Raw genomic sequence first — 17,101 nt, forward strand, 5'->3', positions numbered from 1 at the left:
GAACGTTGCATTGATATTTCACAATGGCACGAGTTATAGAAATATAGAGTTATATAACTATGTTACATCCCCAAGATGGATTTCATTTTGTTTTTGCACCCAAGTGACAATTTGGCTGCGTTGGAGTTCATGGGATGCATCCTCCGAAGGCCAGATTCGAAGGCCGATTACATCATAGCATGGCGCCTGATCGGATTACAAGGCTCCTCATTATGCGGCCCACAAATGCGTCTTTTTTTTGCTTGATTTGAAGGACGGGTCTAATGTATCGTCTCTATCCTTGGATATCCCAGGATTCATTGCAATACCAAGAAAGCCGGCTGCTCTATGATCAGAGGAAAAAGGCACTTGGTGTCGAAAAATGGTGAATATTGGTTCAGTTTAATATAATCCAGTCTGTGAATAGTTCCGACAACTATTAATGAAAATGGTTGTTTTAATGGTTATTGAGTCAGATATGTGGCGGTAGTGTTTGGTTTATCTAAAGGTTTTTATCTGTTACTGTGTAAATGGGTTTGGCTGTAATTTAAGGACAGATTCTAATAGATCTGCAGAGTGGGGACTATAAATCTGATAGTTAAATTTTTTACTGCTGTTTTGCACAATATGCTAAAATAAATATTTTTTGTTGCTGAATATAAGAGATTTTGCTGATATATATTTTTATACATGCATTGTTTAGATTTACTTATATATTTTTACATCTTTTATACAAAAGAATAGAATCTCTTTATTGTCTCACAATGGAGAAATTCTTGTGTTTACAGCAGCAAAACTGATTATTGAAAATTGTCACACAAATGTGGACCTTGAAAAATGTATAAGAATAACATAATAGGGAAGAGTTAAAATATAAACAATAAAATACTGTAAAGTGTTTTAACAATATAAAACTGTGCACCTGGAGAATAAATAACCAATATCCAGCTATGGACATTTTTACAGTAATGGATATTTGAAAATAGCAGCAACATCAGAGATGTGCAGAAATACAGCAGCATGTTATTTAACTGACTAAGGTTTCATTGCATTTGCTTTTATTTGTTCCTGCTCCGGGTGGTTGGAACCTTTATTCCACTCTGGATTCTTATGAGTTTAGTCTTCATTCACTTTACAATAATAAAAAAATTAAATAAAATTTTAAAGAAATAGTTTTGAAAAGTTCGGTATTCATTTTTTTCCTGCTCTGTGTGGTAACAGCCGAGGAAGGCTAGATCTGTTTGAATTTACAGCCAGATCTTTTTTAATTCAAGGACTTCTAAGGATCCAGTCAAGGTAGGCCGCGTCCTTGGAAGATGCAGCCCATAAATTCAAACACAGTCAATGTTCTGTTTCATGCGTCGCCTCTAAGATTGGCTGCTGCTTCCTAAGTCTCAGCCCAATCATCAACCATCTGCATCCAATTTAAGGGCTGTGAAGCTGTGAAGCTGGGCCCTTTGTCTGCCGTTCACCTATGTGGTAGTTTGTAAAATCGAATGGCCTTTTAATTGCTGACATGCAAACCTGTTCAGATGTTTTTTTTTAATCTAATGCCTGGATTACCTCCAGAGTCCTCTAAATCATCTAACCATCTCTATTTGATTCAGGTGTGTTGGACCAAAGGCACATCTAAAAGTTGCAGGATACTGGCCCTCAGGAACTGGAATTTCCCACCCCTGTGCTAGACCCAGCCAGGGGACGCAACACCTAGAATCTTCCTCCACTGAGGCAGCGCTCAAAATCCCTGAACCACTGTGCAGCCTGCTGTCATGCAAACCCATAGAAACCCTAATCAGACCCTATGAAGTTCCCTTATTGCTCCCTGATGCATTTATGCAGGATCCTCTTAATCTACACCGTTGCTAGGTTTCCTGTCTGACACCTAGAAGCTGTAGTTACAAAATGCTTATTCTACTTGTTCGCCTGATTGTTGCAAAAGCAAAGTGAAAAAAAAATTTGCTAACTATTAGAATTTGCAGTAAGTAGCGGATCTAGACCAAATCAAGGGAAAGAGTGAGGCTCGTGTTTTTTTTATTGAAGGAATGGATCAAATAAAAAAAATTAAACAAAAGGTAAATATTTCATTGTTTGATCTAGAAATATAGTAAATGTAAGTAAATATAAACTGTGGTTCCTTCTAGTTCAAACTGTTGCTATAAAAGTGTAACAGATTTGGATTTAAGTCGCGGTTAATGTTACCGTGTAGAATAAAAGTGATTCAAGGAGCCAAGCAGTCATGGTTTCTGTGTCAGAGCATTTGATTGTAGTAAAACTGACATCTCCAGCACAGGGGCCCTTTCTGGCCCCTGCGTACAACTGGAGACTGACATTAAAGTCGTAGAGAAGCGGCTGCTCCAACCGTTGCACAACTTTACACGAGTGAATAAAGTGAATGTGATTGGTCGATTATCAAGGGGGCGGGATTGTTGTGGTGGAAGGTTCGCAAGCACGTTTGATTGTAGCGGGTTTCTTTGAAGCATCTTGCTAACCAGTTAGCAACTTAGTGCTAGTAGGTTCCCAATGGGAAATTCCATTGGGACCAAGCAGCACTAAATTGGTGACTTAGAAACGACACTGTCAAGGAACGCTATGGACAGAGGAAACATGCAAGAGGAGGAGAGTTTAGTGTCGGAGGTCGTGGATGAGTCTCCTCCGTCATCCATTTTTTATTTAGAGGAGGAAAGCGGGATGAAGATGTTGTGGAAGAGGACGCCAGGGCGGCAGAAGCTTGGTTTGGTGTAGAAGGCTTCCAGCCGTACATGTTTGAGCCCTTGCCTCGCAACGCTGCCAGTTCTGTTAGCTCTACGCCTGCTGAAGACACAGACGTCCATCCCCGTGAACACTGGGACGCAACTCAATGGGAAAGGAAAGGATTCTGATTTCTTATTTCAACCGTTGCGTTTATTAGCTGTGACACATGAATCAAGATGCATGATCGAAAACATTTGATTGACAGATGACCGCTGATATATGATTGGCCGAATTTAGGTGTTTAGGCTGACGTATAACTAACTGGCCTGCAGAAGATAAAGAGAAAAAAAACACAGATTTTAAGACAGGATAAAAAAAAGAAAACATTTTTCTAAATTTTGGGACAATATTGTCTGATAAAGAGTTCATTTATATACATGTTTAAGTCAGAATGATTTGACATTTAAATTTGATTTCATTATGACTTAAGAATGAGGCAATGCAGCACAGGGTTTCACATTTTAGATTCTTATAAACTTTTATTTACTGCAGGTTTAGAGTCAAACAAAGAGCTCTGGTTGAGAAGATATGGTAAAAAAGTAGGGATGACTTAGCTTTATTCTGCAACTTCATTGGCCCCAGTGGACAGTTTGGGTTTAAATCAGTTCAACTTTATCAGCTTGAGTCTGTAGGAGGCTGAACTCTTCATGACTTAAAGCTGGAAATAATTGGAAATATTAACGGTTTACTGGGACAAAACCAGCTTCATTATCCACAGATAAGAGGATAAAAAGCTCATTAACCAAAGACAGCCTCATTTTAAATTCCACACCAATTTGGGCTCCTGCCGCCTTTTAGGCCTACAGAGATTAAAAAGATCATTTAATAAAGATTTAATATTGGAAAGGGTCCCTTTCTGGAACCAGTTTGACACCCCTGATGTTGGATGTGTAACTATCTGGTTTCTATGTTGGTATTTAAAGCCATATAATGGGGTTGATATTGTCTGCAAAACTATTACACTTGTGGCCTTAATGTACTGCCAAAATGTCCTGTTTAATAATCAAAATTTTTCCGTTTTCTATTGTATTTCTTTCGGAAATTAAAGCGTATCTCCTTGTCCTACATGATAACATCCAGTGATGGAATTATTCTCAGTATTTCTGCAGCGGGGCCATAGAAGTGGATCAGATGTGGAGATGTCTGACCTCGCTCTGCAGCTCTGAAGCTTCTTTAGCGTGCTGCGTCTGTGGAGTTTCAGGCAGGATGGAGTACAGAGACATTGACGCCTCCTTCTTCCCCTCCTCCTTGTACTTCGACTGAAAGAGGAGACAAATTAGGTTTAAATGGAAAGATGAGATGGTTTAAAAGTTTGGACATTGAATCAAACATGTGTTTAGACCTCAGAGATCACAGCGCTGATGTTCTTGGAGTGGATGAGCTCAGCTCCAGGCACAAACCGACTCTGACCCTTCATCTTCTCAAAGTCCTCCTTATACCTGACCTGCAGTTAGGAGGAGACATCAGGGTGATTTATTACCAGCTGAATTTCTCCAGCCACAGGAAGGAAAGCTGATTGGATCAAAAAGAGAAATACTGAGCTTTTTGTTTTAGATGAAGTTCATTTTCAACTACACTAAATAATAAAGCTAAAAATGAGTAAACCTTTCAAAATAATTGAATTATCCGTTATTTAAGCCATTAGGTAAAATGATCTGCCAAGAGCATGAGTATTCTGGCCCCTAAACACCAGAATGTCCCCATTCTGGGACAATAAAGGGATTTTCTATTCTATATTCTGAATTCAAATAGAATAATGAAGGTGATTTTTGTTATGTTGGATGCATGTCTTTCCCTTATCAGATTGTTATTAGTTACCTATTCAAAGGAGGAGCGGAGAAGATTGTGCTAACTTTTAGTTCATCGTTTGCATGTTTGTGAATTCCTACTGAAAACAGAATCAGTTAAACCTCCTAGATGAAAACCTTTTCTGGATTTTCCCTTTTGTAAAATACATCTAAAGTGGAGCCTGGATGTTCTCCTTTCAAATGGAACCTGTTGATATGGTGAGGAACTCAATAAGCTGTTTGAATCAGCTGTGTTTGAACACAGAGAGACATGAGAGACCAACCATTAAAGACTGGAGTTAGCGATCATTGTTCTAAAACACAGGCCACGGACCGCGGTCCGGACCCAGACCCACCTGCTGGCTAATCCGGACCCTATCCTGATTTAAAACATTTATAAAATACTGCATGTTTTCCGACAGTAGTGTCTAACTTCACTTGCACTGCTTCTTCTGTTAATATGGTAAAGCCCTCCAGGCTACATGTGATCCAATGATCCAATGAGCTGCTGTCAGTCTGGGTTGCTGCTGCTGCTACTTTTAGACACAGCAGGCAAACCTGTGGAAAGCCGGGTGATGGGAAAGAAGGAGAAGATGATGAGAAAAAGAGAGCAGAGAAAGTGTGGACTGCTGGAAGAACTGAGGTGAACTGGTGAAAGAAAAGTGAAATGGTGCTCAAAGATGACCCTGAACATTTAGAGGATGTTTGGCTCAACCTGCTGCTGTGAAGCAGGATTCTCCACCATGAACAGAATCAACAATAATTCTGGATCCAGGCTCAAAATGAGCTCCTTGATATGTGCTTTAGAATGGCTTAGTCTCCATTCAAACCAGGTTTAAAGCCTTGCAGGGCAGAATAAAGCCCACTGCTCTCATTAAGCCATGAAAAAGAAAGAAAAAAAAAGTTGTTCTCTACTTCAAAAAATACTTTAGATTTTTTTAATATATATTTTTTATTTAAAAATTCAATGTATAAAATTGATACATAAACACCTCATTTTATTTCAGTGTTAAATTCTGTTTAAAGTAACAGATTATAATTAAAAATGTCTCAGAACCTTTACTGGTTGTTGTCTTTATTCGGACCCCGCTGATTTGAATTGGTTACCCCTGATCAAAAGCATTTTAAGTTCATTTAACTTGAGACATAAATTGAATACATTGAATACAAACGTTGTTATCTAATTCTAAGCAGTATAAACAAATTTCAAATTTGCATAGTCTTGGTTCTGTTATATTTTCTTTTGTGTATTCTGTTTTACTTTGTTCCATTAAATAATCATTTAATTAAATAAGTGTTTAATTATTTTGTTGTGTTTTCTGTTTTTTTTTCAGGTTTTTATTTGTTGCCCTCTGCTGCCCTCTTGTGTTCTCCTTTTTCCCTAGCTGTCCTGTTCCTGCTCTGTTCACACCTGCTCCCAGTCTGCACGTTAGTCCTCTCTTTGTTTCAGTCTCGCATAGATAAACCCTCTGTTCAGTTCCTCCAACTCCATCTCTTTGAGTCCTCCTCTTAGTGATTGTTTTCCCCCAGATGTCTCCTTAGTTTCTGGTTTGTTTGACTTTGTTTTGATTTTTGGATTCCTGCTTCCATTGTTTGTTTTCACTTCATTAAAATCCACAAGAAACTCACCTCTGACTCCCTGCCTCTGCATTTGGGTCCACAAACCTCAACCAAACTGTGACACAAATAGGCGAAAGCCAAAGAATCAGAATCATGTAAAAAAGTTTATATTTAACATGATGATATATATAACAAAATATAAGTTATGACTGATTTTTTTTTCATTTCCAGGAAAGGGCTATCTGCAGCGGTTGCTGTTAGCAACAGGATCCAAGTCCCCATCATGTGGGAGTCTTTTTCCTGTGAAATTTAATCTAAATAAAATTCGACTTACATCTATCTGATAAAAGTTGTACTTCAATATAAAATGAAATAATACATACAGTAAAACAGACCTGAAACAATGAAGGACACATAAAGGATAAATTACAGGTGGGATCAAAGGTAAACAACGCGCTACTGCCTGCTTCTGTCTCCTTGAACGTCAGCTGGCCTTAGAAAGCCGCTCCCACTGAGCCTGGTTCTGGTTCTGCTGCAGGTTTCTTCCTGTTAAAAGGGATTGGATGCAATCAGCTGGTTTTCCTTACATAGAAACCATTCTGACTGTGAGATCTGGGTGAATTGTCTCTCTGAAGCGTCTTAAGATGACATGTTTAGGGAATTGCAGCTATATAAATAAACTGAAGTGAATTAAACTGAACGTTTATCACATTCAGCGACTACAATGACAGAAAGAGAGAAAACTGGAGAAGCAACAGAACAGAAAGTCTACAGATTAACCAAACGCTGATAAAAATAAACCTTAGAACAGAGAGAAACATCTACAGTCAGATTTTTGCCCTCAAGCCAAATTTAAACTGCTTTAAAGTCAAGAGCAGCTCTGAATAAAGAGAAAACTGTTTAAAATTAAAGTCAAATTAACAAAAGTTATTAGGAGCTCAGAAACAAAGAGAACAAAGAGTAGTTTTCTAAGTGTCCTCCTTCTCCATGTGTTGTTTCTAAATAAATACATCTTTGAAATTGTTGGGGATTGTTTCCATGGAAACAGCGATATTTTGGGGTTGAACAGCCTTCAGGATGAAGGATAGCATCTTCATTCAGAGGAGATGAGAGGAATGAGAGAAGAAGGAATCAAGTTGATCCAACAGGGAGTGGAGGACAGCCTGCAGAAAGCAGGAGGTGTCTGGAAACAGCAGAACCACAGAAGCTGTAGGGATGAGTGAAGTTCTTCATGTAAGGCAGCCTGACCTGCATCCTGTATCTGATGATTCATTCTGTTGAGTTTGAATTGCAGCAGGGAATCAATATCACCGCCTCCCACATCCTGATCTCCATTCAGCTGAGCTCCGTCTGCAGCGGGAGTCAAAGCGTTCTCCATCTGAGCTGAATAAAGGCCCACGGCTGGATCACTAGCAGAAACCTAACAACGGCAACGCTGCCGTAACAAGACGGAGAAACAACAGCTGGCATCTAGAGAGGGTTTATTTCTGAACCTCCAGCTCAAACCTTTGCAAACATCGATTATCTTCCAGATCTGTCTTTTCTCTCTATATATATCAGCACGACTCTGAGAACATCAGCTTGGTTTGTTTACCAGTTTGATCAACATTTCTCATCATATATGTCAACTTAGGCATGTATAGATTCTTAGATTAAACATCTTAGCACATTTTTTAAACTGTTCAGGCCAATATGGGTGAGTTACCTTAAAGCAGCCGGTTATCAGTGGAATAAAAGGACCCAGGGTCTCATTTATGGGACTGAAACTTATGCCTCTTTCCACCCAAGGCCCCATTTAAATACACAGCGACATGTATTTAGTGCTTTATATGGACCATTTATGGTGCACCCTGGGGGTGAAGAGGACTGAACATGAGGTGGAGTCTTAGACATAAACCCTGAGGCAGATATTGTGAACACATGGTTTTATATCTGGATAATATTTGGCATGCAGATGTTTGACATATGTACACTTTTGTTATGAATTCCATGCAGTGTTTTATAAATGAGACAACTGGTCTCACCTACGGAAGGTAAAAAAGTTACAGATTTTTTATTTTAGTCCAGTTTAATATAGAAAAAAGTCTGAATTCAAAAATTTTTCTCAGAATTTTGACATTTTGTCAGAATTTTTCACAGAATTCCAAGGTCACTGAAAAAAACAACAACACAGAAGTTAACTGTGAAATTCTGTGAAAAAGTTGAAATTATGTCTATAATCTCAGAATTCTTTGAAAAAAGTCAGAATTCTTAGATTAAATTCAGAATTCTGAGAAAATAATCAGAATTCTGAGATTAAAATCACTATACTGACTTCTTAGAGTATTAAATTCAAATAAAATAAAAGTCAGTTAACTTTTTCTTTTTTCTTTTAACCAGATATAAAAGCTAAAAGATAGATTAACAGCATGAAATAATGTAGGTAACTAAAGCAAGAGGGAGCAACAGAAAGTTAAAAGACTAAACTAAAACTTTTCATTTCAACCTTTTTATAGGAATCAATAGATTATATCTAAACCATCTGCAGCCCATCAGCTACAGACACAATGAATGTTTCTAATTGGGAAAACATGAGATTCAGATGCCAGCCATCAGCGGACATCCCAGCAGGTTAAAGCTAAGGTCAGAATGACAGAAGGCCCATCAGCTCTGTGGTGAACAGAAATGTCCAAACCTTTCACTTCATCCACCAAAATCACCACTAGTGAAAAAGCACTTAAGGCTGGTTCTTTTCTCTATGAAAAGAGATAAATAATCATTTTGCGAATTGTTTTCTGTCTACCTGCTCAGCCAATAATTGCACAAAAATAAATTATCATGACAGAAGTAAAAAAACGAAACGAAAGATCACAGGTCTTGAAAGACGAGGCATGAAAGAAGAGTCCATCATTTCTGACCTCTTAGAGTAAAAAGATGCTTAAAGTTTGCAGACCTGCCTACTATATTAGAATGGAGGCAACAACCCTAGCTAAGAAAAGAAATATATTATCTGCTGCATTGAACATTTCCTATGTATAAAAACTAAATTTTGGAATGAAAAAGATCTCTAAAAGATGTCCATTTGATGGAGGCCATAGCTGTAAGACGCAACTCCAATTTCTATTCAATGGGGAAAAAAAGACCCCCCCTGAAATGTTTGTTTTAAGACCGAAAACAGCAACGAAAACATAGATTTATAAGTGATATATATTAAAAAAACGACTTTTGGAACAATGTTTTTTAGTCAGATGAAACATCTTTGAAAAAGGATGAACATGATGGGAGAAACCCAATCAGCTATCAAACACGGTGGTGGCAGGGTGTGGATATGAGCTTCATCTGCCGCTACAGCCACCATCCTGCTGCTGAGTGAACCATAATCTCCACTATAAACCAAAGTATGCTGGAGTTAAAAGTGGATATTCAACAGAACAACCAAGCTGGTTAACAACAATACAGATAAAAATTGTAATTAGTCAGGTGTTGCAATGGTCTAGTCAAAGTCCAGACCTAATCTGGATTGCTTTAATGCAGGCATGCCCAAAGTGGGTGTTTGAAGGCTGCTCTCCTGCAGGTTTTAGAGGTTTCCATGCTCCAGCTAAACTGATTTACATTGAAAGTTGACTAAAAGTCTGTTTCTGAACTGCAATTATCAGAAAAAGCTGTTCTAAAGCAGAGAAACCTCTAAAACCTGCAGGACAGCGGGCCTCAAGGACCAACTTTGAGGATGCCCGCTTTAATTGGGCATTCAGAACCAGAGAGAAGCCTGGACAGAAGAGTGGATCAGACTCCTCTACAGTAATCAAAGAGAATAATGAAGTCTGACAGGAAACGTCTGCAGAGAGTCACTGATGTTAAAGGAGAAATATTTCTTAACATATTTTAAAATTTAGCTTCTGTTTTAATTAAACTGAACTATAACTGAGCTTCTGACTGTCAAACAGCGACGAGGAAAAAAGGCATAAACTCACATCACTGAGGATCAAACTGCATCTTCTGTTAAAGGCTGGATCAGGCAGTGGAGGCTTTTCATCTGTGGAGGCCTAAAAAAAAAGGACACGGGAGCTTTTATTAAAGGAACAGCTGAAAACGATGACAGAGAAAGAAAACAGGCAGAAAAATCACCACACTGTTGGGAGTCATAACGAGTTAATCAGAAGAGGCATTTTTTCATTCATTAATCCTTTGCCTCTCAACTAGCTGAATTCAGCCCCCAGAAAGTTCTGCATCAAAGCTTAATAACAAGACGTTTTCATTTGTTCTCCAGCTAATCCTCTGTGAGCCGCCGTGCCAGGCCGCGTCCAGCGCCAAGGTCAACGTGAGACAGGATCCGTCTCAAAGCACAAATCATCAAAGTCTAGAAAATCCTCAGAGACCCCAGAGAACATGGAGAACAAGTGTTTATCTGTGCTGGGGAACTATTCAGGAGGACCAGACTGTGGGAGGTTCTGCTGCTTGTTCTGCTGTCAGGCCAGATTTAGCAGCTCAGACGCGTTTTAAATGCGATACCATGACTTTACAAACTCCTGCACTAGTGGCTCATTCTGGTTACAAACATGTCTTTGGATTAAACCTGTTGACCTATTACTTATTACACTTTGTTTTAATTCCATTAGTTAGTAAATCTTTTTACAATGAGTAAATTCAAAGATCCAGAGTGAAAAAGAACAAAATAAAAACTGATTCTGAGAGGGATAAGATATGAGCAGCAATGTGAGCGCTGATGTTCATCCGTCAGCCAGGTTGATGGCTGCATGAGTAGGTTCTACCAGTAGATGGCGCTAGGGAGCATCAATATTGGGTCTGCTGATCACACCTAGCGCAAAAACTCTTTTCAGGCTCAAAGAGGACAAAGTAAACACTATCAGGGCAAACAATTGTCTTATATTACTTTACTTCCACATTGAACAAAAAAAAAAAAAAAAAAAAAATTCACTGACGAACATACTGATTTTATCTTTAAATGAACTATAATGGTGAAACAAAACATTCTGATTAAATTCCTTTACTGAGATTTACCAAACTGGATGAATTTGATGAAAATCCAAGCATTTCTCTTCCTTCCATTAAAATAAATATCCACGCAAAATATCTTAAAGCTTAAGGTCGGATTCTCACCTCAGCCTCCCAATGTCCTAAAACCTCTTTTGTTTTAGTCTCCTCTTCCTCCTCCTCTTCCTCCTTCCCATCCTCCGTTCCTTCATTTCCATCCTCTTTGGTTTCTTCTTCATTTCTCTCCTCCACTAATCCAGTTTGATGAAGAACCATTGTCACAGACGTCTCCATCGTCTCTTGGAGAAACTCCTCTCTCTTTTCCTCCACTTTTAACATTTTTTCCACCCCTCCATCTGATGATAAAGCAGCCGAATCATTTTCTGCCTCCATGCTGGTCACCTCTGTGGAAAAGGTGGAGTTCATTAGAAATATGCACATATTTTTTTCAGATTTTCTAAACATACAATACTATAGTGGTGTTTAAATGGCTAACTGGAAACATTGATTCATTAATTGCAAAGACAAAGATGAGGATGGATGATGATGCTGTTAGAAAAATGCACCGTCAGCAGCTTTCTTTGCAAATACAAAAAAAAAAACCTTTCAAAAGTTCAGCACACTATGAATAATTGAACTATTTATTTTATTTTTTTTCAAGAAACCGCTTTACACCTGTGTTGCATGGAAGCGACCCCTTTAAATCACCTGCTAACAGGTTTCTGAGTTCAGAGTGATTTTGATGCCCCAGTTTGCTGTTTAAGTAAAGTCGCAGGATTATGTTGACCACCAGAAAACATCCATATTTTGGGTCTGGAGCCAAGATAATGTCCCTTAATTTCTAAATTTGGATTGATCTTTTGGTAAAACTATCATCCCATTGTTTGGGTCCATCTCTTCTACATGCTCTTCCTAACCATACGGCTTTATTGTTACCCACCATTAACCGTCGGAAAGTCATGCTTGATCCAAGTCATTCATGCAACCTAAACATTTCATCCATAAACGTATTTTCTTATGTTCTGCCTAAATCTGTACAGAATCCATGAACAGCTGACCAAGGAATAACCCCTGCACTGCAAAAAAATTTAATCTACATCAGTCAATTTTTCTTAAAATAAGTGCCCTTTTTCTTAAATTGAGGAGGAAAGTGAAACATTTTGCCAGTGGAACGAGACAATTTACATTTAAAATAAGAAAGTACAATTGTATTGTCTTATTTGAAGCGCATGTTATCTAATTATCTTATTCTTAGAGTGAAAATACTCATTCCATTGGCAAAGTATCTCATTTACCTACTCAAATTAAGGGTAAATACACTTAATTTCAGAAATTTTTACTTATTTCTATATCGTTTTTCCAGTGTGAGGAACCTCAACAATGAGAGACTCTGCATTTCTTAGAGCATTACCAGATCTGATTGAAATCAGTCAAGAACTGAGCTTTTTAGAATGACACATCAACAATTTGGTCCCCGGCATTAGATGCTTAATTAAAATCTAAAAGCTTGAAACAATATGTTTTTTATGGGATCAGCAAATACTAAGGAGGAATAACTCATATATATCCTATACCTGAAACATGAACAGAATCCTGATCTCTTAGTTCGAACATGTTTCTTCTGTCATCAGACTTTCAAGGTCATTGATTTGTCCGTGTTGGATCTCCGTCAGTTTTTTTTTTTTTTTTCTAGCTTCCTTTTGAATCCTTTGGGGGGATTTTTTTTACAAACAACCTTTCTCTCTTGTTTGTAAAATCACTTTCCTGTGGTTTGAATCTGCTTCTTGAACTCACCTTTGACCTGTAGTTTTGTCTCCGTATCCTGCAGGGGCTTCCTCTCTTCCAGCCTTCCTTCCTGGATTTTTCAGCTCTACTTTATATCCAATAACAAACAGTGGTTTACAGTATTGTAATGCACTGAATGGCTTTCCTGGTCTCTCCTTGGACTCCTAAGATTTTCCACTTCTTATCCAAGAGAGAAAAAAGCTGATGTCCTTTTTGTTTAAAGGAAACTTCCAGTGTCTTTGTTTCGCTCTAACCGCCTCCAGGCTGTTAGAGAACTGCCTTGTTCTTGACCGTGTGCTGTGATGGTTGAATGTCGGCTCATCAGCCACCTCTTATCACCTCTGACTTCTACATTTAGCCACACACTTCAGAGCTTATCGCCACCGTGCCCTTCGTCTAAAACACAGTTCCAGTTATGGCTTCAGAGTCTCTGTGTGCGTGTTTGATGAGTGCTGAAGGTGAGCTCATATGGAAGGCTGTATATTGGAAGGAATGTACCAGGCTGCCCTTAGAACGCCTGCAACAAGAACTGCAGCTAACACAGGGAAATCCAACAAAAAGCTGAGAAATACATATTTCTGTCTAAGCTGTTGGTCAGCATACTAAATAAACCATAAACCTGCAATCAATTAGCCAATGTTGAATATCTAAGATGCTTAGACCGTTTCTACAGCCTATATCAAGAGGACAGCAGTACCGTCTAGCATAACTTTCCATAACTATTTTTCATATATGAGGAAGCAGAACAGAATCTAACGATAAACAGTCTTATAACAGACATAGGATCTATCAGATACCAAAGATGGATCAATTCAGCACCAATTGCCATTTTTTGGCCCTGATACCTAGCTGTGCAGTATTGGCCGATACCGATACCATCTGTTTGAAATTGATGTGTGTCTATATATGAGGAACTGCAAACTAATTGGATATAAAATAATTGCCGTCATGGCTTTATCAAGCTGCTGTCTACCTTTGTGAAGCAGGAAAAAGACGAATACAAAGTGAATCCATTAGAACTTTTTATTGCCTACCTGGAATGGGTGACAATAGTTGAATAAACTTTTGGCTCTCAAAATGGTATCAGTGCCCTATTTGTTGGTACTCACCGATACCGATACCACCATTTTAGTGTTGGATCGGAGCCCTGTCCGATACTGGTATTGGTGCAACACTATCTGAAACCTGATGTCTGCGGTGCCAGATATTTGTGAGGTGAGGTTATGTGGCTACATTTTGACATTAGTAGGGAAACTCATGTTTATCAGCTCTATTTGCAGAGCAAGTGCTTAAAATGTTTTAACCCCTCTTCCATTTACATGATATTCTAAATTAGTTGCTGTAGTCTTTGATTTACCACCCTGTAGAAAAGGAAGACGCAGCACAAACGTTAACTGAGCCCAGAGGCAGTTTTAGACAGACGTATTAGTCTACTGATTAGTTATTCTATAGCAGTTTTTTATTATATATCTAGACACCATGAAGGAGATTACAGGTTTCCTAAATTAGTCTGCAGTTATGCAATGAACACAAAATAAAATAACCTCATAAGATTGTTTGACTTTTAAACTGAATGAATATTGGTTTTTATTACATTTAATTTCCATGACTAGCTGTGGATGATCCCTGTTAATGTAACATCCTCATTCAATAATTCTGTATGGATCTGTTAGCTGATTATCAAAGGTTAAGGTTGATGATATAAGGTAAACTGTTCATTATTCTAAAAAAAGGTGCTGGAGTCACTTAACATGCCTCTGTTACCCAACATACTTCTTTTTCCCGGCTGCTTGCACAGCTCTCTGTTAATTAACAGTAATTGGGTCTATTTAGCAAGATGTTAGCAACCAATTAAAAAGAAAAACCTTCATGGGCTTAGGTCCAATTAAAGAGGCTGTTAAAGTTACAAAATCAAAAAAGGTTTTATGGACATAAAATCTAAAGTTTCAAGTTCTAAAAACACTTATAGCAGGAAACGTATTTAAAGAGCAAGGTGGAAAACCCCTGTTAGAGAGGAATGATTTGATTACATCTAACCAATAATGTAGAAAAGATGATCCCACACTGCCATTATAATAATAACAAAAATTAAAGAAATACTAGAAACCACTCAGAGACAAAGCCGCTCATGGTCCTAGCTCTCAAAATTAATTAATCTCTTTAAAAGTCCCATATTCTGCTACATTTGACAGAAATATCTTAACAATGAGACGCCCAGGGCAGGTTTTCATCATTTTATGCAGGAAAATTCCTCTCAGATTAGGCAGACAGCCTATAACAAAAAAAACCTTATTCAGCGCTTCTCGGGATAAGCTGTTTTGGTTTTTTTCATCCTCCTAAAGGCCACGCCCACATAACCCACAACCATGACAACCATTCAGAGTTCATAAAGATAGCCTGTGAGCATGGAATAATACGCAGGATGGAGACCGTAGCTCTAATGATGGGCTAATACAGACCTCTATGGACAGCTTATTTCCCCTGATGACATCATGAGGGGAATGCTTTTCAGAGCATTTTAAGTAAACATTAGTTAAGAGGTGGAGAAAGGCAATGATTGAGGTGAAAGGGTTTTTGTGAGTTTCCTACATAGGCTTCAGGACAGATATGACTGCTACAAAAGGTTTCACTCTGTTCTGTTCACTCTGGGATGGGTTATGAAGTATTTCCCAATCTAGCTCCACAGAGAAACAAACCGAAGAAGCACTGGGAGGGCTCAGAGCTCCTCTGCTTAACTGTTCTTTTTTAGACAGAGTGAACTGTGGTGATTGTTATTTTTTATAACACAGAAAGTATTTATAGATCAGTGATGCTATGTTCCTCTGGAATGTCTGCTTCTGTCTCCTTGAACCCCAGTCAGCCTCAGCAGATGGCTGCTCACACTGAGCCTTTTCTGCTGGAGGTTTCTTCCTGTTAAAAGGGAGTTTTTCCTCTCAACTGTCGCCGCATGCGTGCTTGGTGTGATTGATTGCTGAAGAATCAAAGACACAATGCAAGGAAATATCTACTGCATCTACATCCTCATTTAGGAGGAGTGAATCCTAGAAAGTCAATGAGCCGATGCAATCACTGACTCTGACCTTTAATCTGACTGGATGATCTGATGGAATCGTCTCTGTAAAGGGTCTTATAATAAACTTGACTGGATTGAATTACGTTATGTTCAGCCGATGGAATATGATCTATTAAAACAGAGACGAGTCTATAACTAACGTTAAATAACCAGGTTGGTAATAATGGTAGAGCAGCAGCAGGCATCGAGGCATCTTCAGCTGCTAAATCAGGGAAGGAAAATTATTCAATCTGCAGAGGACAGAAAACAGAAATAAACCACACAGATACTGAAAACTTTATGAAAAGAACTGACAAAGAACTGAAAACATTCAGGTTCCATTAACCTTAAATTGGTTTTGATCTAATAATATTCCCCATGTGTAAGAACAGGAATGTATTGGAATATTCAAACCTGTTGCATGTCTGTCTCATGTATTAAACTAATAAGGATGAAATCTGGAGAGAAAGAAGGAGAAAATGTTTGTGCAGAAAGAGGTTATTTTTGTTCCTGTTTGGGGAGCAGACATGGTTTTCAGCAGGTAGTCTGGCAGTGAGACCAGGCTGTCAGATGGTTCTGGATGTAAACAGGACCCGATAAAGAAGCGACCAGAGCCAAACCACCATCTGCTGCAAACACTCCACTGTGTTAAAAAAAAAACAAAAGAGGATTTTTCTGCAGCGTGACATGAAGAGAGAAACAAGCTCCACTGGTAAATGTCAACCTGACTCCATTCAGCTGATTCTGGGATGTAGTTTTATTACAGCTGTGATAACTGGGTTTATTATCAGTTCAGGCGTCTCATGTACAGGGTTTATACAGTGCTTTTTAATGCTCTTGTAAGATATATATGTATATATAGAGAGAGAGATTTTGAAATTCCCCCCAGACATTTTTTTTAGGTATGAAAAGTAGGACATGTCCGGGTAAAAGAGGACGTCTGGTCACCCTACCATATCAACAATTTGATGTTTCAGTGAGTGAGTGCTTGTTGCTATGATGCATCTTTGCTCAGCAGCTTTGCTCATAGTACACCAACCAATCAGAGCACAGCTCATCTAAATATTTATGAGCATTCCATAAAAGGAAGAAAACCTGTCATTTCATTCTAGGGCTTTTAACCAGGCTTCATTAGAGCTCTTGGACAGCAAATACACCACTTACAGCCCAACCAAAGTTACACACCCTATTCAGAGACCTTAAAGACCAGCACTAA

At 38.5% G+C, this 17,101-nt stretch overlaps 2 protein-coding genes across 3 annotated transcripts in view; both read right to left on the bottom strand.

Annotated features, from left to right (window-relative positions):
* Positions 1-17,101, bottom strand: part of nebl (nebulette) — a 170,978-nt gene that overhangs the window by 98,347 nt on the left and 55,530 nt on the right. The window lies entirely within an intron of this gene.
* LOC119788006 (nebulette-like) lies at positions 3,716-13,921 on the bottom strand. The gene is made up of 5 exons (XM_038292114.1): positions 12,843-13,921; positions 11,175-11,452; positions 10,028-10,099; positions 4,073-4,174; positions 3,716-3,989 (listed from the first exon to the last, which is right to left on the bottom strand). The coding sequence occupies exons 2-5, from the start codon at positions 11,439-11,441 to the stop codon at positions 3,858-3,860; spliced, it is 573 nt and encodes a 190-aa protein (XP_038148042.1). The 5' UTR covers positions 11,442-11,452; positions 12,843-13,921; the 3' UTR covers positions 3,716-3,857.

Source organism: Cyprinodon tularosa, unplaced genomic scaffold, assembly GCF_016077235.1.
Source record: "Cyprinodon tularosa strain WSP-4 unplaced genomic scaffold, ASM1607723v1 ctg308, whole genome shotgun sequence".
NCBI classification, from domain to species: Eukaryota; Metazoa; Chordata; class Actinopteri; order Cyprinodontiformes; family Cyprinodontidae; genus Cyprinodon; species Cyprinodon tularosa.